Consider the following 22006-nt stretch of genomic DNA (forward strand, 5'->3'; position numbering starts at 1 on the left):
AAGGGTGTTAATAATGGTAAACATTTGAAACGTGCTTTCCTGCAGCCTGTTTTTAAATGAGGTGTATATAGATGATACGACACAGGGCAAATATTCTGAAAGTTTCTTCTGGAACTCTTTTCAAGTCATGCTGGGTTGGAGCCTCGTAAGAAAGCTGTGACAACATTGACGGTGATCCGAGCGGTAGATCAGTGTGGACACAGAGCGGGGAGCAGGCAGACTGACAGGAAACTTTCACCTTGAGTCACCCTCTCATCTGAATCCCTGGGAGGTTTTATTCTAAAATCTGTTTCCTGAAAACATGACTGAACCTTGAAGGTATTAACGCTAAGTGAAATAAGCCAGACACCAGAGGACGCATACTGGGTGATCCACTTAGGTGAGTGGGCGAATCCCCAGAGGCAGGAAGTGGGGTGCTGGGTGCCGGGTGCCAGCGCCGGCGGTGGGGAGACAGCGCTTCAGCTTTTGGGAAGGTGACAGGTTTTGGAGGTGGGTGGTAGTGATGGCTGTACAGCGTGTGAATGTACTTAGTGCCCCAGACCTGTACACTTAAAAGTGGTTAAGATGGTAGGGACCTCCCTGGTGGCCCAGTGGTTAAGTCTCCGCGCTCCCAGTGCGGGGCGCTGGGGTTCGATCCCTGGTCGGGGAGCTAGATCCCACGTGCCGCAACTAAGACCCGGGGCAGCCAAATGAATAAATAAATACATAAATGAATAAAATATTTAAAGAAACGTTAAGATGGTGACACTTCTGTTATGTATATTTTACCTATACTTTTTTTTTTCCTTCTTCTGTCTTACGTTTTTGGTTTAACAAGTGGCATATGGTCTCTTATCTGATTTCCACTTTCCTATTTGTCTAACGATCGTATTTTAGGAAGAGTGCCAGGCCAGAAGGTGAGGGGCCTCTTACTCGGTCTTGGATCCACTCGCTGTTTCGGGCCCAGAGACTTGGTCTGGGGGCCCAGGTCCCTCTCTGTGAGATGAGGGGCAGCCTAGCTGGTGGCCGAGGTCTCTTCCAGCTGGGACAGGACATCCTGTGTGTCTGTGACCTCCCCTTATGTTCCGTGGGTCAGAAGCATCCTGCTGGTGTCTGTTCCAAGTGAGTGAGCATCTGTCCTGCCCCTTCATGGTCCATGCTCCTTCCTGGCATCTGTGTCCCAGTGTGGGTGCCAGGCTGGGCGCCAGAAACCAGAGACACAGACCAGGCAGGAGACAGTCCCTGGGCAGGGGGTCCGTCTGCCAGGACGTGGAACAGATCCAGGTATCAGTGCTCACGGGCAGTGGAGCGTCCTGGGACCACAGGCATGGGGAGGGCGTGGTCATCCCATGTCCTGCCTCTCACATGACCAAACCCTCACCCCCAAAATACCCTCAAACGGGATGTTTAAACCAGAAAACTTCAAATATGTATCTAAAAACAAGGAGAATCTTTTGTTCTTTCTTTTCTGTACATTTTCTTTTCCTAAATATATGTTGATATATATATATATATATTTTTTTTTTTTTTTTGCGATATGTGGGCCTCTCACTGCTGTGGCCTCTCCCATTGTGGAGCACAGGCTCTGGACGCGCAGGCTCAGCGGCCACGGCTCACGGGCCCAGCCGCTCCGCGGGATGTAGAATCTTCCCGGACTGGGGCACGAACCCGCGTCCCCTGCATCAGCAGGCGGACTCTCAACCACTGCGCCACCAGGGAAGCCCTGATATATTTTAAGTATAGAATAATGATATACATTTTTGTATCAGAAAAAAGCAGGAAGAGTTATTTTGTAAATTAAAGAGAATACCGTGTCCAGGGTGGGACTCGCCGTGCGTGCCGCGTTGTCCCAGCAGAGGGACACCTGAGCCGCCTTCCTGCAGCCAGGGCTGGGTGAGTGGAAACTGCAGCTTGAGCCTGGGGGCTGACCCTTCACAGCCCCTTCCTCTCATTCTCTTCAGAACCAGAAATCCCAGTGTAGTTTTGTTGCAAGACCTCTTGTCAGAGAGGCAGTTCTCACCTCCCCGCTTACTGCCTTCACTCTTTCTCATTTGCTCTCTTTTATTCATCTAGTTACCATAGAAATGTAAGATCCCAAGAAGAAGCAAAATTGGAAAAAAACCCAGAAAACTATTTTTTTCATTTCAGGCTGTCTTAGTTTTCCCAATTAGGAGAAACATGTTATCTGGGTTGTTTCTTCCCTAGGCATTGAGGGTTTTCGCTTACAGCACCACGAGCAAACCATTCACACCTTCCTTCCTTCCTTCCTTCCTGTGTTCATTCATTCGTGCAGCTCGTACTTGCCAGGCACCTTTTGTGTGCCGGATGAACGGAACTGGCAAAGGCCGTGTCCTCCTGAAGCTCGTGTTCCAGTGAGGAAAGCGGACGGTAGACACACGATCGTGCAGCGTGTTAGGTGGTGATTAGTGGTAGGAAGGAGCAGGGGACAGGACAGGGACGCAGAGGTGGGAGGCTGGGGTGATCGGGAAGTTCCCACCGAGACTGAAAGGAGGAGCGGTCTCAGAGAAGCACTGTGGGCAGAGGGGGTGCCCTTGGCCAGCGAGCGAGAGCTGCCAGGAGCCTGGGGTGAAGGCAGCGGACATGGCACTCGGAGCCTCCCAGGCCATGCAGCCCTGGATTGTTCTCGGAGCCGCCGGGGCTTTGAGCAGAGCCGTGACACGAGGGACGGAGGTGGCCACTGTCAGAGGCTCCCAGAAGTTCAGGGCCGTGCAGGGCAGAGGGGAAGGTGGGTGGTGACGCTGAACCAACACTGAGAACTCAAGAAATGCTGTGGGATAGACGTTCTAAAATGCCTATAGAACAGGTCTGTGGACTTTTCCTGAAAAAAGCCAGAGAGCAAATATTGATACTTCAGTTTTGCAGGCCAGATGGTCTCTGCCTTTGAGAATTAACAGGCTCATGAAAGAGGCATGTGAAAAAAAAAGCAGCCACAGACGATTCATCAACGAAGAGTCCAGGTAAAGAAAGGTGTTCCAGTAAATCTCTGGTGACAGAAGCAGGTTGCTAACACAAATGGGTTATCTGCCGAGTGCCGGGTGTGTGCAGGCCTTGCTCTGGGTACCCGGCAGGGTCATCATGGGTCCGGGCCGCAGTCCTCCGGGCGGGTGGTGTCCTGCCCCACGGCTGTAGGAACACCCGGTTCTGCCTGGGTCCTGTGCTAACACTTCTGTACCCTGCGGCCTCGGACAGAGCCTGAGCATCCGTCAGAGCTCCTGGAAGCCTTGGTGATCAATCGGAGGGTTGTAACTCGTTTCCTCTCTTTCAGCTTCATGAACAGGCGTGTTCTGTCCACTAACCCGTATGTAGGGAGCACCGCCAACGGCTACGCACACCCCAGCGGGACGGCGCTGCACTACGACGACGTCCCCTGCATCAGCGGCTCGGTGAGTGCGCCGCGTGCAGAGCGAGGTCAGCCGTGCGGGAAGGCGGGGGTCTGCGGATCTCTGTGACTTACACCCCTGCTTTCTGTCCAAACGAGAGAAAGCTTTCTTACGCTCTGAGGCAAGATGAAAACTCCACCCCATCTCTCCTTTTTGACACCCTGTTCATCTTAATCCGCATCTGAACACGCAGGTAATCGGGCACCAGCAGACAGTTTGTCATTCCTGTCAATGCCATTAAACACCGTCAGAAATCACCATCGGAAAGGAGACGCTGCAGAGTAATGACCTTACTGCCAGCTCCAGACACTGTCCTGCATCCTCTGGGTGGGGTGCGCTTGTAGCTGGGGCCCCCATCCGGTGGAGAAGGGGAGCCTGGAGGAAGGAGTGCGTTCAAGTGCAGATTACCATCAAAGGGGCTCATGTTAGGACTTGGGTGTCGGGGCGCGGGCACACATTGAAATCCTGTCCCAGCTGCAAAGCCCATGGGATGGCATCCCCTCTGAGTCCGGGGTGGTCTGGGGTGACTGGGACATGGGTCCTGTCCCACAGCAAGAACACGTTAGGCCCAGTCGGTCTCCTCCTTGCCCCTCCCCGTCCCCACCGCCACCTTCGCCTCGGGGTCTGCAGGGCTGGAGGGGCTGTGGTACCCACTGTGGCCGTAGCCGTCCACCCTGCAGAGAGTCTTGTGGGAGCCACACACTCGGGGAAAGCCCGCGGTGGCCCGACAGGAGCAGGTCCCAGTCCAGTCTCTGCGCCCTGCGTCCTGGTCGTTGTGCCCTTTCCAAGAGTGCCCGGCTCTCGGCCTCTGCTTGCTGGTCTCGGTGGAACCTGCCCTCATCGTAGACCCGACCGCCACCTCATCCTCGTGGGACCGTCTGCTCCTCTGAGCCTTGATCTCACCGCCAGCTTTTTTGGAAAGATAAAACACGCCAACCTGTCTCTGACTCTTCCTGCCCGAAGGCCCGCTCGTGTACCTTTCCCCAGAGGGGTTTCTCCCTGGGCACGTGGTTTAGAGAAACCGTGGACCTACACAAACGCTGGTCTAGTTCCCCCATCCCTTCATTCCTGTGAATACTACACAGGTTCAGGCACCCCCAGGAATGAGCTTTCTTTAGGTCATGCGCAGCTTAAGCTGGTTTAGAAATGAAAAGCTGCCCTTCTCCAAGGCTGCATTTAGGAATCGTTTCTGCGTGTACATCGCTGGGCGGACGACATAGGTGATTAAGACAGAACGTCCAGTGCGCAGCGCCTGTGGCTCACTTGCTTGTTAAGGGCCTCCTTGACGTTCAGGCCTCTCTTTAAACTGTTATTCTGCTTGCTGGGCTCTGTGACCGGGCCCTTTGTTTTGCGAGAGCCTGCACTTCTCAGTTTTATGAGGTTCATACATTTGAGCCAATACCTGACATTTTAGCAATGTTTCAACTTCAGTAATTCTTACCCATGGATTGTTCCCCCCGAGGCCTAGATGAAAGTGAATCTCCAAAAAGGATCCTCTGATGGGCACACACACACTTTTTTTAATCTAGAAGTTCTCTGGTGTTTGTTTTCTAAGTCTTCCATGTGACTTAATCCTTTGGTATTTTAGGAAAATGATGGTCTGGTCTAGACCATTTTAATAACCCTGGACAAATATATGCTAGGTTGTCATTATGAAACTCACATCCACGTTTATCTACATGTACCATTATTTTTAGGTTGTAGATGGGTCCCCAGCATCACAAAAATAGACACACTGAAGTGATTGCAAAGGAATAAAAAACACTCTTACTATGAAATTTTAAACCTTTTCTATTTTCATAACAAAAGGCTGTAATTACATCCTGGCAGAAAGGAACTCAGCAAGAAGGATATAAAAATAGAGTAAGATAAGTATAGTATATGAATTAATATTTTCTCTTTTTTTAAAAAAAAATGAAAGCAATTCCTTTAAAACTTAAAAGAATCTGGCTGTGGTTGTAAGTTTCGGTTTTAATTTATACTTTAATGTTCATGTTCTAAGGTGGCTTGTAGCTATTTTAATCCTTTGTAAAAAGGTTTTCCACCAAAGTAATGCCATTCTAGCATTTATAGTTTGAAACATCCTATTTTCTATGACTATTCGATTTCTCTCTTTTAACAGCCTGTGTTTTTGGTTACTGCACTTTCTTCAGGCATAACCAAGTGTGGAACAGGGGTGACGCTGACAGTCACCCTTAGAACTTAAATCCCCGATGCCCACATAGCAGGCTTGGAAGGGTCCAGAGGCGTTCTGGCATCGAGCCCCTCATCCTATCCTGGAGGAGCCTGAGGTTCAGACCCCAAGCAGTGTGTAGTTATGAGCACAGCTCTACTCCAGCTCTCCCTCTTAGAGCTGTGGGACCTCTCTGCCTCAGTTTCCCCCTACTTCATAAGATTGCTATGAGAATTATGTGAGTCATTTTTACTGTGAAATAAGATAGGGTGCTTTGGGGACTTCCCTGGCGGTCCAGTGGTTGAGAATCCACCTTCCAATACAGGGGATGCGGGTTGGATCCCTGGTCGGGGAACTAAGGTCCCACGTGCCACGGGGGAACTAAGCCCGCGCGCTGCAACTACTGAGCCCACACCTCACAACTAGAGAGCCCGTGTGCCGCAACTAGAGAGAAGCCTACGCGCTTCAATGAAAAGCCTGCGTGCCACAACTAAGACCCAACGCAGCCAAAAAAATAATAATAGTAATAAAATACAGATAATAATATCTGTCAGTATTTAAAAAAAAAAAAAGGTAAAGTGCTTTGCTGGGACCTTAACGTGTTTTCTCAGTAGGATCAGAGCCCCCAGTCTCCGGACAGACCCCAGTCCAGCATTCCTTTCGTCACATCACATTGCTTCAGCTTTCTGGGTCAGGAGGACTTCCGAAATCCAGTTCTTTAAAGAAATGTCATATATATATATATATATATATATATATATGGCCTGCTTTAACAAAGAAAACAAAAAAAATTATCATAAGCCAATGGCCCTGGGAACGATTTAAGGAAAAAAGAATCCTTCAGTCCCCAAAGGTAGAAAAGTTCTTCTGAATCAGTCCACCTAGTTGAGTGTGTGTGTTTTATTGGGGGTACGTGCACGTTTTTGGGGGGTGCTTGCTAATAACATCTCAATGTGCTTTGCTTCCTGTGGCCGAGGCTCTAACGACAAGCTGTGTGTGTTACAGTGGGGACCCGACGGTGGCTTTCCCGCTCCCCGTGGCCGAGGCCTGGGAGAAGAGGCGCTCTATGATAACGCGGTCCTGTACGATAACTTGCCGTCTCCGAAAATCTTTGCTCGGTACCCTCCTGCTGACAGGAAGGCCGCTAGGCCATCTCCTGACAAGCTGTCCTGTAACCACTACAAACACCCTGCCTCTTCTGGCCCGCCGGCCTCCCCGTCTGTCACTAACACCTCTTCTCTGGGGAGGGCATCTCTCGGGCTCAGCTCACAGGTACAGCATCTCATTCTGTCTTCTAGAATCGCCTTAAGTCACTGTCCTCCCTCAGGGCTTTGCAGTGAGAGTCTGTTCACCAGCTTGTGGGCAGTGAACCCCATCAAGGGTAAAGCGCAGTTTTTTCCCTCAACTAGAATAGAATCTGCAAATACACAACGTTTGGCCACCCAGGAACAGATTAAATACAGTAAGTCCCCTACATACGAACCTTCAAGTTGTGAACTTTTCAAAGATGTGAACATGCCCCTGTATGCCAGCTGTTGTACTGGGCTACTGTACTTTTCAAGGTACTGTACTGTAAGATGAAAAATGCGTTCTTTATTTTTTGTGTTTGTTTCTTATGTGTTATTTGTGTGATTATAAACCTATTATATAAACCTGTACAAGTATTACTAACCTACTATATAAACCTATACAAGTATTGTAAACCTATTACAGTACAGTACTTTTAGCCGATTGTGTTAGTTGGGTACCCAGGCTAACTTTACAAACAAATTGGACTTACGAACGTGCTCTTGGGACAGAACTCATCCGTACGTAGGGGACTTACTGTACACCTAACCAGCTCACGGTTTACGTTCTGTATTTCTTTGCCTGTGCCTGGCTCTCTTTCCATTCTTGGGAAGTTCCCCAGTGAATTTTGTGAATTACGGCAATTAAAGGCAAAGATGTTAAAGAGGACAGGGACAGTGGGACAGTAAACGTTTTCAGAAGATTTTTGAGCTGCAAGTTCCTTTCCTGTGTTTCCATAACACGTAAGTGAGGAATGGGCTTCACGTGGCAATTGCTGTTCGATCTTTAAACATTAAATAGGATGATTCTGAGAACTACAGTATTTTCCCATAACGTACTCCCTAAAAGTGTACTCCCTAAAACCAAGTCGATAATAAGGATTTTGGATTATAACTGAATGGTCAGTAACCTTGATATTGAACTATCGTCCATCTCACACCTCGTACTGGTGGCAAAAACGGTAACCTTTCAGTGTAAATATAATTTTGTGTTTTCATGCATGTCAACCTAAGATTTTCTTATGCTTTGAGTAAAGATCTAAGCGCCACATGGAAGAATATTCTACAAACATAAAGCAGAGGGGCACATTTTTAGTTATTTTCTTTTCCTTCCATTTTTGGAGTAAGCTTAAGAAAATGATGAATGCCAAGTAAGATTCTCGAATTTCAGAGAATTATAGCAGTTCTTCGAAACCAACTCATTTCATCAAAGTCACGTGAGAAGATTTTTGTTTGTTTGTTATTTATAACAACTGTTAGAGATTCTCATTCACTGAATCTGAGGGGCCCAGGCCGATGTATGGTCAGACATGGGAGCCATTGGCTTCTAGTTTTTTTGAGTATTTACTGGAAAGTCTGGTAGGTTATGTGCTTCCCCCACTAAGTGAATGTGTCTCTGGCGATGTATTTATCTGTCTTTTTATTGGTATTAGAGTTCCCTTGGGTAAAAATTATGGGACAAAATATACTGTCTTGTACATTTGGATTGTCCCAGATGAGTTTGGAATCAGTCATTCGATACGTGGTTCATGTATGTTTGTATTTTGTTCATTTTTATTTTAAGTAGGAAACACATTTGCAAGGCGTTTGCCTTTAGCTGTCGTGTCCTCATTTGGCTGTTTGAACGGGGGACCTACTGTTTAATGGCGAGAGCTCACACTCCCTACACACCTACCGTATGCGTGCTGTAGGTGTGTGTGCTGTGTCAGTTAACCTTCTGAGGAACCGTGTGGGAGACATCAGTATCTTTATATTTTTAAATGAGCCCACGGAGGCTCAGAAGACGTTAATGACGTGCTCAGCGTCTCCTATGACGGAGCGGGAACTTGAAGCTTCCAAAACCCAGGCCCACAACAGTAAGAAACGTGGTGCGGCAGAGAGGCTTGGGCTTGGACGTGTACAGTCAGCCTTTGCCGTTCGGCTGGACTTAGGACCCAGCCAAGGTACACGTGCATCACTTAAGCAAAATGCACCACGGGTCGGCTGCAGTCACCAGAGAAGTGAGGGCATGTTGAATTTTTTAAAAGCCTGTGGTTCGTTAAAGTGTAGTTCCTGCTGTTTCTGTATTTTGCCTCTTTCGCTTCCTTGCTCAGACCCCGTCAGTGAATCAACAGGTAGTTATTTATCCAGTTAGGACATCAGTATAGAAACCCTGGAAGTTGAACTCTTAAGTGCACGGTCATGCTACTTCCCCGAAGAGCGTTCCACCGAAATTAAAGCTGTTTATCTTTGGAAACACAGACTCTTAGTAAATGTCAACCAAATGCTCTCAGATACCCACTGTCTGTGCCAGTGTCTTGGTCGGCGTGTGTGATCTCCTAGTCGAAATAGGTGACTTTTGGTGCGTTCCAGCTGAAGACATCCTAGTGTACCTCGTTTGTTTTGAACCTCGGTGCTAGAACCTTCTTAGCTGCTCTGGGAAAGTCACGGCAGTGCAGCGTTGGGAAACCAGATTGGTTTTCTACTACCCGCATTTTTTTCTGCCTATGCTACGTTCTACTTGAAGAGCTAGGGACTGAAACAATTTACTGCAAAAACCCCAAGGTTTTTGTCTGTTTGTTTTTAATTCTCTCATTTGTTTATTTCAACAGTTGAAGGGTAAAAAGCCGCCCCCCGTGGCATCCAACGGGGTTACAGGAAAAGGCAAGGCTCTGAGCAGTCAGCAAAAAAAAGCTGATTCAGCGGCTGGCGTGAAGCGAACGCCTTCAAGTAAGTTGATCCTTCGATTTCCCACGTTCTAGCTTTGGGTGCAGTGTGCAGAGTTGGGGCTGTCTAGCCACCTTCCCCCCTCACCTGACCAGGTGGAGAACGCCAGGTTGGGGGCCAGCTGGAGAGGTGGCACCGTTTGCATCCGCATCCCTCCTCGTTTGCTGGATGGAGGAATGACCACGATCTTTAACCCAGCTTTTATTTTGTAACTGTTGCATATACAAGGAAAGACAAAGCTGGCTTAACTGTGCAGTTGGCAGCTTGCGGGCGCGGCTGGCAGTGCTGCTGTGAGTGGCCCTGGACGGTGGGTCGGGACACCTCGGCTTGTGTCCCTGATCTGCTGAGTGAGTGAGTGACTTGGGTTGAGTCGCATAGACTCTCTGAAGCCAGCCTCTGTGTGTTAGAGGTGTAGACGTTTCTGTGGCTGAAATAGTTGGGGTAACTCGTGTACCTCAGAGCACGGGAGACTGTCAGGGTCTGTAAGGAATTCTTGTCCCAGCTGTGATTTCTCTCCTCCCGTGTCATTCTCCTGGCCACTTGATCAGGGCGGTGCCGTAATCTACCCCATTGGGCAGATGTAGACATAAGCTCAGAGAGATGGCGTGGCTTCCCCGAGGTCTCACCGCTGGCAAATGACAGAACCAGCGTGAGGACCAGGTTTTCCGGTTCCAGACCTGGCGGGGGCTGGACCGGGCAGGGGAGCGGCGAGACTCCAGTGAAAGGCAGCCCATCAGCGCGCCCAGCTTCCTTCCCGATGTGCAGATACATGACGCTAGGGGTGCTGTTAGCGCATGTGTTTGCATTTGCTTCAGCCCTGGCTGTGTGGGGTGGATTCCTCTTCAGCCAGCCAGCCCGGCAGTGTCTGTTCATTCCAGCCCTCTGCTTGCTGAGGGAACTGCAAAGATAAGACAGAGCAGCGGCCGGGTCCCCCACGCAGACGCAGGCTACGGGCCTCAGCACAGACTCTTCCCAGGCTCAGAAGCTCCTCAGCGGGTGTGGGCCTGTCGGGGACGGTTTCCAGGAGAGGAAGATGGGAGTTAGCCTCCAGCCGAGTTTGATGTGAACACCTGGGAAGCTGTGTCAACACTTTCTGAACCTGGTTCAGCGTACCTGGTGGACCAGGCTCCCTCCAGGTAGTAACCCTACACCAGGTGACAGGTCACCTAACTGCTGAGCTCCCTGTGTGCACGGCGATTGGATTTCAGAGTCAGCACACAGGGCTGGTGAGAGGTGGCTGTGTCCTTAGCCTCACGCATGGACGAGCCCCGGGGCTCCTGCTTCTGCCCCGAGGAAGCCTGTGCTTTCTTTTTTTTTTTTTACATTTTTATTGGAGTATAAGTTCTTTACAGTGGTGTGTTAGTTTCTGCTGTATAACAAAGTGAATCAGCTATACGTATACATATGTCCCCATATCTCTTCCCTCTTGCATCTCCCTCCCTCCCACCCTCCCTATCCGACCCCTCTAGGTGGTCACAAAGCACCGAGCTGATCTCCCTGTGCCGTGCGGCTGCTTCCCACTAGCTATCTATTTTACGTTTGGTAGTGTATACATGTCCATGCCACTCTCTCACTTCGTCCCAGCTTACCCTTCTCCCTCCCCATATCCTCAAGTCCATTCTCTAGTAGGTCTGTGTCTTTATTCCCGTCTTGCCCCTAGGTTCTTCATGACCTTCTTTTTTTTTTTTTCTTAGATTCCATATATATGTGTTAGCATACGGTATTTGTTTTTCTCTTTCTGACTTACTTCACTCTGTATGACAGACTCTAGGTCCATCCACCTCACTACAAATACCTCAATTTCGTTTCTTTTATGGCTGAGTAATATTCCATTGTATATATGTGCCACATCTCCTTTATCCATTCATCCGATGATGGACACTTAGGTTGCTTCCATGTCCTGGCTATTACAAATAGAGCTGCAATGAACATTGTGGTACATGACTCCTTTTGAATTATGGTTTTCTCAGGGTATATGCCCAGTAGTGGAATTGCTGGGTCATATGGTAGTTCTGTTTTTAGTTTTATAAGGAACCTCCATACTGTTCTCCACAGTGGCTGTATCAATTCACATTCCCACCAACAGTGCAAGAGGGTTCCCTTCTCTCCACACCCTCTCCAGCATTTATCTTTTGTAGATTTTTTGATGATGGCCATTCTGACAGGTGTGAGGTGACACCTCACTGTAGTTTTGATCTGCATTTCTCTAATGATTAGAGATGTTGGGCATCTTTTCATGTGTTTGTTGGCATCTGTATATCTTCTTTGGAGAAATGTCTATTTAGGTCTTCTGCCCATTTTTGTATTTGGTTGGTTGTTTTTTTTGATATCGAGCTGCATGAGCTGCTTGTAAATTTTGGAGATTAGTCCTTTGTCAGTTGCTTCATTTGCAAATATTTTCTCGCATCCTGATGGTTGTCTTTTGGTCTTGCTTTCTTGACACAGCTCACCTGCGCTTCCCTTCTCCTCGGACACACATTCAAGCAGCCAGTTGGGCCAAACCCTCCTCCTCATCCGTTTACTGTGCTGCTTTTTTCACCTTGTTTTTCTGGCAAATCTCATTTCGCTCGTGCAGTTGGGTGTATTTCTATTCACTTAAAATTTGAGTGTTGTCCACCTGGGGAGGGGCAGGTGGGGGGAGTAACGTGTCTGAAAAGCTCTCTTATGTGAGACCTGAACCGCAGGAGATCTCTGTCTGCATAACATCCCCCTCTCTCTCAGCACCTGTGCTTATTTTATTTCTTAGATGATGCATTCCTGTATTGTATGAGGGCTTCTGTAGGGAATTTTTATTAACTTTGGTGACATCTGATGACGAAAAAAGGGAAAAATCACTGTGCTCTGGGTTTTCTGCTGAGTTCAGGCAGTTGCATTATAGCCTGGACGGGGTTTATTGCATGGGGACCAAATGATGTGGAAGGTGGTAAGTGATTGCATACAGGTTTGTCGGGGAAACATCTTAGATCAGAAGTGAGTGGACAGAGTTTGGACTGTGCTCTGTTTATAGAACATGTGGTTACCCAAGCCACTAAGAGCACTGCTTTTGTTTCAAGTTGTTGATTTGGTCACCCTCCTGCTGCGATCCTTTTAATATCATTCTGTGTGTGGGGTTGGTTGGTTTTTAGAGAGGGGAAGATGGAGCGGGGAGTGATGACCTTGTACCTGCCTTCATAAATGCAGTTTCCATGCAGTCACGATGGTTTGCGTTGTAAGAATCGGCGAATTCGGTGTTTAGGACAGGTGCTAGAAATCGTTAGAAGTGGCTCACCAATGTCTGGCGGAGTGGACAGGGTTCCGGGGGCTCCGTTATCACTGCAGGGGATGAGAGCTGCCAGGGAGTGTCCACCACGGCCCGGGTACCACATGATTCTGTTAGGTGGGTTTTAGTACATGTACCGAATTTTTTTTTTAACCCCACAAGTTAGGCCTTAGCACTTCTGCTTTATAGAGGGTGAAGCTGAGCCTTTGGGGGATTAATTGCTTGTCCACAATCATGGTCTCTTCCCTGGTCAACTGCCTTTATTATTAACCATTACACAGCCCTCCATGGCTTCTCCCTAGAAGTCGTTTCTAGTCTAATAAGGGAGTCAGACATGCAAATAAACCAGCATGGTATATACCATGGAATGTGAGCTCACAGGTGCAGGAGGTGCAGGAGGCCTTGGGTCGTCATCAGGTTTGAGCCGTTCGCTGTCAGAGGCCGTTGGGAGGCCACAGAAGCTGCAGAATCGTGAGCCCTTATTGCTATTGAAAGGCCAGAATAATTCGAGGACAAGAGCATTGGGTCGGATTTTAACGCACTATTAACTAGTAGTGTTACGTTGGCCAAGTCTCTAAATTTTCCTTGAGGCTGGTTTCCTCTTCATTCATTTATCCACTCACTTTATTTAATGAGCATTTGCATAGTGCCCATTCTGTGCTTGCTCAGAGTTCTGTGTAAGTGTTACTTTAATCCTCATAACAACCCTGTGAAGTACCTGCTTTTATTACCCCATTGCACAGATGAGGAAACTGAGACACGGAGAGATGAAGTGCCTTGTTGAAGGTCACACAGCTCAAGTGGCAAGCTGGGGTTCCCACCTGGGCGGTCGGGCTCCAGACGCGGCTCTGGGTGCCCCTCCATTTTCTGATTTGCTCAGTCACTCACTCAGCGGATGTTTATTGTGTGCTCCGTCCATGCCAGGTACCCGCCCCACTGGAGGTGGGGATAGCGCCGTCAGGTCAGCAAAAGAGTTGGACGGCACAGTTGTAAGGATCAGACGTGACAGTGTAATGGAAGTGTTTTGAAAACTACAGAGGACTACACACATCAAGAGATTATTTCTGATGTTGGTAGACCCTCTCTTTTCAGATTACAGAATGTTTTGTTCACTCTCGACCTTGCTGAAGATTATATGTTGCATGCCCCAAAGGGAGGCGTTAAAGGAATTTCCTAACATTCTATTTTCCTTTTAAAAATTTGTTTCAAAGGGGCAGTGGTTGAGAGTGCGCCTGCCGATGCAGGGGACACGGGTTCGTGCCCCGGTCCGGGAAGATCCCACGTGCCGCGGAGAGGCTGGGCCCGTGAGCCATGGCCGCTGAGCCTGCGCGTCTGGAGCCTGTGCTCCACAACGGGAGAGGCCACAACAGTGAGAGGCCTGCGTACCACAAAAAAAAAAAAAAAATTTGTTTCAAAGAATATTGGATAATCTGAAATGGTCGCTTTTCTGTTTGGTTCAAACCTGTCCTGCTGTCTTTCTTGTTGAATTAGCAAAGTGACTAGCTTTGAGTTTATTTCACTGAGTAGGCTGATTAAACAGGCTTTATGAATTACCCTGTCATCTACTTGGTTAAACCTAATTTCCTGTTGATGCTTTTTCTTTTCAAGATGCTGACCAGTACAAATATGGCAAGAACCGGGTGGAAGCGGATGCCAAGCGGCTGCAGGCCAAAGAGGAGGAGCTGCTGAAGAGGCGGGAAGGCCTGCGGGACAGGCTGGCCCAGCTGCGGAAGGAGAGGAAGGGCCTGCGGGCTGCCATCGAAGTGAACACCGGTACGAGGGGCCTGCTTCTGCTGGCGCCAGAGCCTAGGCTTATCCTCTTGCGCCCTCGGGCTCTGAACCTCGCGAGGCTCTCCTCTTAGTAAGACCGTGTCGTTCCATGCAGTGCTTCCTGCAGTTCGGAAGCCTTGGTGGTAAGCCCAGGGCAGGTGCCACAATGTGGAATAATGGACCAGGCAGCAGGAGGCCGGGCCTGGACCTCAGCTCGCTGGCTGAGGCTGGGTAGGTGCCGGGGAGCTGTCCCAGCCTCGGGGGCTGACGGCAGAGCTCGTTGGGAGCACGAGCCTCCGGGCGCAGGAGTTACGTCACTGTGTGTGAGGGGCGGTGTCTCAGCAGGAGGACGGGTCACACTCAGAAGCCCAGCTGAGAGGTCTGTGCGTGGGTAGAAGGAGCCCTCCGTTCCCTGAGGAGGGACTGGTGAGGGCCAGACCGTGCTGGATTCGTGGAAGGGACCCGGGGAGCGGGGACAACCCCAGAGAGGAAAGAAGAGGGAGACGCGGGTGAGGACCACAGCCGTGTCTCTGGATCAGCCCGTCTGTCCTCCTTGGCAGGAGCTGGCCGTGTGGTTCCTGGCTCCGGCGCTGGGGCTGCTGAAATGTATGTCTCCTCAGCTCAAGACTGAGTCGGATCCTGGGGCAAGGCCGACTCTCTAGGTTTCAGTTTCCGGCCTCGGGGGGTAAGGAGGAGGAATGTAGAGACCAGGATGATCCCGAGAGGAAGAACCTCCTTTCCAGCGGCTTCTGTGCCGGAGGAGTTGGCGTGTTACAGCAGTTAGGTGTCAGGTTCAGCCTTTCCTGACTTCGTGCCTATATGGTTTTTAAGAAAGAAAGTGCTTTCAGAGTTTAAAGAACGTGAGGCTGGGTGTGGGCTGAGCCTGTTCGAGACAGCCTGTAGGAGGGCCAGGAGGTGGCATCTCCCATGAGGCCCCGCCCCCGGGGGATCAGAGGCTCCGTCAGAGAACTGGACGGGAGCCTCCAGGTCAGCAGGACAGGAGGAGAATTTCTTCCCACTGTTGTTTCCAGTTTGTAGGACAGTGAAGATGCAGAAAGATGAGATCAGCTTTGGGCCTTGAAAAAGAGATTGTCACATGCTACCAGGCGGTCGGCCAGGGCCGTGCTCATAAGTCAGTTAACCCTTGGGACCGCTTTCCTTATCTGTCCGGTGGGCAAATTGCCGGCCTTCCTGTGCCGCTGTCACACATTTCCAATAAGATGAGTAGAGCGAATGTGCTCTGGAGATGCAGGCTCTGCTGTATTCTGACCATAGGGCCAAGCAGGGCAGCTCGGAGCAGAGCAACACCTGCGGACTTTCCAAGTCAGCGGCACCTTTGGAAGCCACCTAGGCCAAGTTCCTCATTTTAAAATGAGTGTATTCATATATACAATGGAATATTACTCAGCCACAAAAAAGAAATGAAACTGAGTTATCTGTAGTGAGGTGGATGGACCTAGAGACTGTCATACAGAGTGAAGTAAGTCAGAAGGAGAAAAACAAATACTGCATGCTAACACATAAATATGGAATCTAAAAAAAAAAATGGTTCTGAAGAACCTAGGGGCAGGACAGGAATAAAGACGCAGAGGTAGAGGATGGACTTGAGGACACGGGTAGAGAGAAGGGTAAGCTGGGACGAAGTGAGAGAGTGGCATGGACATATATACACTACCAAATGTAAAATAGCTAGCTAGTGGGAAGCAGCCGCATAGCACAGGGAGATCAGCTCGGTGCTTTGTGACCACCTAGAGGGGCGGGATGGAGAGGGTGGGAGGGAGGGAGACGCAAGAGGGAAGAGATATGGGGACATATGTATATGTATAACTGATTCACTTTGTTATAAAGCAGAAACTAACACACCATTGTAAAGCAATAATACTCCAATAAAGATGTTAAAAAAATTTTTTTTTAATGAAATGAGGGGCTTCCCTGGTGGCGCAGTGGTTGAGAGTCCGCCTGCCGATGCAGGGGACACGGGTTCGTGCCCCGGTCCGGGAAGATCCCACATGCCGCGGAGCGGCTGGGCCCGTGAGCCATGGCCGCTGGGCCTGCGCGTCCGGAGCCTGTGCTCCGCAACGGGAGAGGCCACAACAGTGAGAGGCCCGCGTACCGCAAAAAAAAAAAAAAAAAAAGTGAAATGAGTGTATTGGGCCCAGACCCCAAACTCCTGGCATTTGTGAGAGTCAAGGTCCCATGCTTCCTGGTCCGTATTCTTCCAGCTGCAGCAAAAGAGAACAGTTAGGAAGGGACCCTCCTCCTTTCAGGAAGAGCTGGATTCGAGTTTTGTGGGAAGGACCCGAGGCAGGGGAGCTCAACCCCCAGATTGTGCGGAGCTCCTTTCAGGGCCACCGCATGGCCGTCCTCTGTTATCTTGAAACCTTTGCCTTCGGCTGGAGCAGTCGTGTTTCTCTGGGATTTTAGGCAGGAAGACCCAGGTGATCCTGGAAGAGAAGCTGAAGAAGCTGGAGGAGGAATGCAAGCAGAGGGAGACGGAGCGCGTCAACCTGGAGCTGGAGCTGACAGAGGTCAAGGAGAGCCTCAAGAAAGCCCTGGCCGGCGGGGTCACCCTGGGGCTGGCCATCGAGCCCCGGCCGGGGACGTCGAGTCCACAGGTAATGCCTGCCGCTCCCCGGGAGAGATGGGGGTCGCTTCCTCAGGTCACTGCTCCTCCGTCGTCCCCAGCATCGGCACCGCAGAGACGCAGCTCCCATGTCCATTTCAAACACTCTTCTTGGCTGTGTTTTAAGTTCATGGACGTGGAATTTTCGTATGTCTTTCACTGAACTTTTTCAAAGGTGGTGGAAACACCGAGTCTCTTTTCTTTCCCCCCTTGCGCAAAATCTGAGTGTAATGAGTACAGTTCTTCTGATCTCTTTGGAGCCACGTCCTCATCTGATGCCAGTGCATTAGACAGAAACCTTTGTTCAGTGTGGCAGAGTTTTACAACTTGTCTAGCATGTCTGTCCTGAGAATGATGCCAGGTGCTGGGGACACGGAAATGAGTGAAACCGTCTGTAACCTCGGAATCTAACAGAACGAACGAATTAGACACGAATTAGCACCTCGAGTGATTTGCTGCCCACTGTCATTGGAGAACTTGCTCTTCTCCACGAGCTGTTCCGTTGAGTCAGACGTGATGGCTTCTGTTTTCCCCATGAAGAGCCAGAGGCTTCTGCCTAAGAGCACAGCCCGGGGCCAGCTCCTCCCGCGTCCTGGGGCTTGGGGGGACCCACGGGCAAGGTTTCTGGGTTACGGGTATGTGGCACCACTGAGGTCCTGTCGCCCACCCTCACCGCCCCCCCCAGGCAGTGGTCACCTCATGCTCCCATTGTCTGCAGAGACCATCTCCAAACTTCTCCAGTCTCCGGCCCCTCTCCAGCGACCGCCCCTCACTCTCAGAGGATCCCCCCTCCACCCCCAGACCTCTTGGCACAGCCAGGGGCAGAGTGCGGGCTTCCACCCCCAAAACCATGACACCAACCGAGCCGCCCGTCCTTTGGGGCACAGCACAGCAGGGAGCTGAGGAAAGCAGGCTCTGTGAGCAGAGAGGCCAGGGCTCGAGACGACTTCCCTTCCGCAGGCCTCGATTTTCCATCTATGAAATGTGGGTGGTGCTGTCGCCTCCTGCGTGGGCTCGTGTGTGCGAAAGCTCTGGGCATGGTGCCCGGCCTGCGAAAGTGTCCATCCACTCGTGTGTTCACCAGCTCGTTGATATGTAGTCACTCATTCAACAGATTAGATACATGTGGCTGTGCCCCATCTGTGTGCCGGAAACGGTTCGAGGCGCAGCAGTGGACCTCGTGGATGAGAATCTCTCTTTCCGTGGAGCTCATATTGTAGCAAGGGAGGACCGCTAGGCCCGGGAAAGACACTCACATCAGGCACTGAAAGGTGCCAGGGGGAGCAGTCCAGCAGGGGCTTTTCAGCGTCCGGCCGAACCGGGGACCGAGGGTGTACTAAGGTGGCCGGTTCTACCCGAAGAGTGGTGGCAGGGCTGTGAGTGCTGGCCCATGCGGGGCAGGGGTCTGTCCCAAGGGCCCCCGGGGACCCGTGTCGGAGGCAGACTGGAGGCAGGAAAGCCTCTTGACCTCCCAGGAGGGGCCTGAGGATTCGCTGGCATCGCCGTCCTTGGTCCCATTGGATGGAGATGTGGCCCCAGATGCGCCCCCTGCTGACCCCTGAGGCATCTGCCACGCCCTCCTGCTGTATCTTCACCTCTCCCCCTCCTCGCTGCCTTCAAAGCATCGACAGTCTGTAGTGTGTCCCATCTTACAAAACAGATTCTGCCCAGCCCCACGTCCCCTGCAGACGCTGTCCTGTGCCCAGGTGTCCACTCACCCACCTGCTGCGGTTCGGCTGCCCGGGAGCTGCCTCCCCTGACGTGACCTCCGCCCTCACCTCCCCAGGTCTGGACGTCTCCGGGCACCGCTCAGCGCTCTCTGTGTCTGGGGTGACCCTGCATTCTCCGGGGCTCTCTCTGCCCCCCTGAGGGTCTCCCCCTCGCCCCCTCTCGTCAGCTCTCCTTCCTTTTGCCCTGTGCTCTTGAGGGTACGGGCCTGGCTTGATAAAGCGCCTGCCGTCAGGCCACGGGGCCGCTGCTCCCTTCGCAGGGCCCCTCCTCGGGCCTCGTGCCACGCTCTGCCTTCTCCCCACCCTGACCACTTCCTTGGGCCAGCAGCTCATTAGCTGTCCTAGGGGAGCGCCGTGGGCCGCCCTCCTCGGAGCCCAGCTTAGCCCCCCGGGGGTGGGCGGCGTGGTCCTCTCCTTCCCACCGGCCGCGGCACCCACAGCCCGGCCGGCGTGGCCTTTGGAGGCATTTCCAAGTGAGCGAGCACGTGCGGAAAGCTGGCTGCTGGGGACCCGCGGTCAGTCGCCCCCAGAGGGGTTCTAAGCAGCCCATTTGAATGACCATTAAGACACCGTTCTCCTCAAATGACGTTGCGTGTCACCTAACCGGTATTTAAGTCACACATTAACACAGCCAGAGCAGGGAGAGGTCAGTCTGCGGAGACCTCCTCTGGGGGGGGAAGTACAGCAGATTGTCGACTTTTTCCCCAAAGAGCAGCTTGTCATCTCACGTGGAGACTTGGCAACTGCAGATTCTCTTCGTTCCATCTTAAGTCTTGCTTTGACATGCAGAGACGTGCTGTAAACAGTCGGGAATCCTCGGTCGCTGCAGGGAGCCCCGCCCCAAGGCAGTGGATCCGGGAGCTTGTGCTCCCCCGTCCCGGTCACCGGTGGTTTCTGCCCCTGGTGCTCCCCCGTCCTGGTCACTGGTGGTTTCTGCCCCTGCTGCCGTAGCCTAGGAGCTCCCTGAAATCAGAAAGGGCTTTACAGGCCTTCACGGGAGAGGCCGCCCCCGCAGGGCCGGGAGAGCCCGCGCCGAGTGCGGGGCAGAGTGCCCTTCAGCGCCTCCGTCTCTCCAGCTGTAAAATGCATGTTTTAAGGGTGCTTTTAGAGCGGGGCTCTGTGAGGTGGTCCTATTACTGTTGTTATTGTTTTTGCCTATTTCCAGAACTTGTTTTATTCCTTAAGCCATTTTCCTAGGGGAAAATACTGATGACGTGGAAACCATACCTCACCCAATGTCTTCTCTTTCCATTAACAGTCTCCAGTTTTTAGGCACCGGACTCTGGAGAACTCGCCCATGTCCAGCTGTGAGACCAGTGATGCCGAGGGCCCAGTGCCTGTGAACAGTGCGGCCGTCCTGAGGAAGAACCAGCCGGCCCCCGCCAGCTCCCCCTGCCGGGGACACGTGCTTCGGAAGGCCAAGGTGAGATCCTGCCCGACCTGCTTGTGGGGGGACGCCGGCACTGCTGGGGAACGGGCATCCCGGGGCGGGTGGGGGACGCCAGCACTGCTGGGGAGCGGGCATCCCGGGGCGGGTGGGGGACGCCGGCACTGCCGGGGAGCGGGCATCCCGGGGCGGGTGGGGGACGCCGGCACTGCCGGGGAGCGGGCATCCCGGGGCGGGTGGGGGACGCCGGCACTGCCGGGGAGCGGGATGCACTGCTGGGGAGCGGGCATCCCGGGGCGGGTGGGGGACGCCGGCACTGCTGGGGAGCGGGCATCCCGGGGCGGGATGGCAAGGTGTGGTGGAGGCACTCCAGCCTCAGACTTTGTGGGTGGGGTGCAGGAGCTCAGTGTGGCCTCCTGTTCCAGTTCTGCAGCTTCTATATTAGATGCCATTTCATGAGTATCTTCCCAGTGTTTCCTAAAGTCAGACCCTCCTACAGGAATCCTCCTTTTCAAAGGCAAAAAAGGCCAGAACTTGTCTCTAGGCCTGGACCATCTGCTTTCAGGAAAACCAGCAGCATGGTTCTGTGTCCTGGCTTCTCCTGACCTGTTCTTTCATTGGTGACGTAGAGATTGGCCAGTGACCGCTGGGATCCTTTAACAAATCAAAAGTCGAGGCAGACTCTTCTCCATACCCTCTGCTTCCCAGCCCCGCCGTAGCCTGTAGCCTGTACCCGAGGGGCCATTCTGTAGTACCTTCCAGTCTTCTGATGGGATTGGCCACTAACGAGTTTTGATGCTAAGCTTTAAAATCTCAGAGAATTTTTAAAAACTATAGTTTATCAAAGCAAACAGCTCCTGACGGCTTAACTGAAAGTGTGTGGTATGAAAAACTCCTGCTTGGTCCAGTCAGGCTAACGCATCCAGATGTGTTTAATTTGTTGTGATGAACGTGGAGGCCAGACGTCCTCCCCTCGCCGTCCCTGGGACCCTCTCTCGCTGTCATTGCCTCCGTGCTTTGGCAGCTTTGAACCCGTTCCAAACTGGCTAGAAACCTGTTGTTTTCTGACAACGGATGTGGTGTCAGATGTGAATGTGCGTGTTAACCTCTGGCTGCTGCGTTCACGGAGGGTCCCTGCCGATGGGGGTTAGAAACAGCATCCTGGAATACCTGTCTTCGTAGCGTGTGCGTTTGACTGAGCCTGTGCGTCGATAAATTCGGGGAAAAGAAGAATTACTGCGCATCATTTGTTCCTTTTCCTTGGCGTGCGTCCAGTGTTCTTCGTTTGCAGAGGAGTATGTTTTGCCTGAGAGATGTTTAGAATAGAGCTGTCCCGTAAAGTCCCCCTAATTATTGGCAGAAGGGAAACGCAGTAAAAATAGTTCATTTATTTCTCTACTGTCAAAGAAATCAGTTTCCAGTTCTGTGAGTCCAGCCTCTGAAAGGGCTACATTTTCCATGCCTGCTCTCACTGTCCAGAGGCTCAGTACTCTGCACTTCCTGCCCCCTTTTCACAGTAAATATAAAACGTGTGGTTTTGGCCGGTTCAGATGCACAGCTGGCCGTTCAGACTGGACCACATCCTCCCTGAAGGCGTGGGATCGAGCAGGGGTTTCCCAGGATTCCTGAGAATAGTGGCAGGGGACCCACGGCTGGAGGGCGGGGTGGTGGCCTGGCCTCTTGCCTCTGGGA

The 22006-nt window shown here is 51.5% G+C and overlaps 1 protein-coding gene across 4 annotated transcripts in view; it reads left to right on the top strand.

Moving 5' to 3' along the window:
- The window catches only part of AFAP1 (actin filament associated protein 1), a 153445-nt gene that overhangs the window by 125439 nt on the left and 6000 nt on the right, over positions 1-22006 (top strand). For 3 of the 4 annotated variants that reach the window (XM_030876858.2, XM_060298926.1, XM_060298927.1), the window contains 6 exons: positions 3266-3383; positions 6559-6825; positions 9431-9548; positions 14413-14577; positions 16999-17189; positions 20186-20350. In XM_030876858.2, the coding sequence (XP_030732718.1) occupies positions 3266-3383; positions 6559-6825; positions 9431-9548; positions 14413-14577; positions 16999-17189; positions 20186-20350 (1024 nt within the window). The remainder of the gene's footprint in view (positions 1-3265; positions 3384-6558; positions 6826-9430; positions 9549-14412; positions 14578-16998; positions 17190-20185; positions 20351-22006) is intronic. The other variant, XM_030876856.2, reaches the window with a different exon arrangement.

This window comes from Globicephala melas, chromosome 5 (assembly GCF_963455315.2).
Source record: "Globicephala melas chromosome 5, mGloMel1.2, whole genome shotgun sequence".
Classification (NCBI taxonomy): Eukaryota; Metazoa; Chordata; class Mammalia; order Artiodactyla; family Delphinidae; genus Globicephala; species Globicephala melas.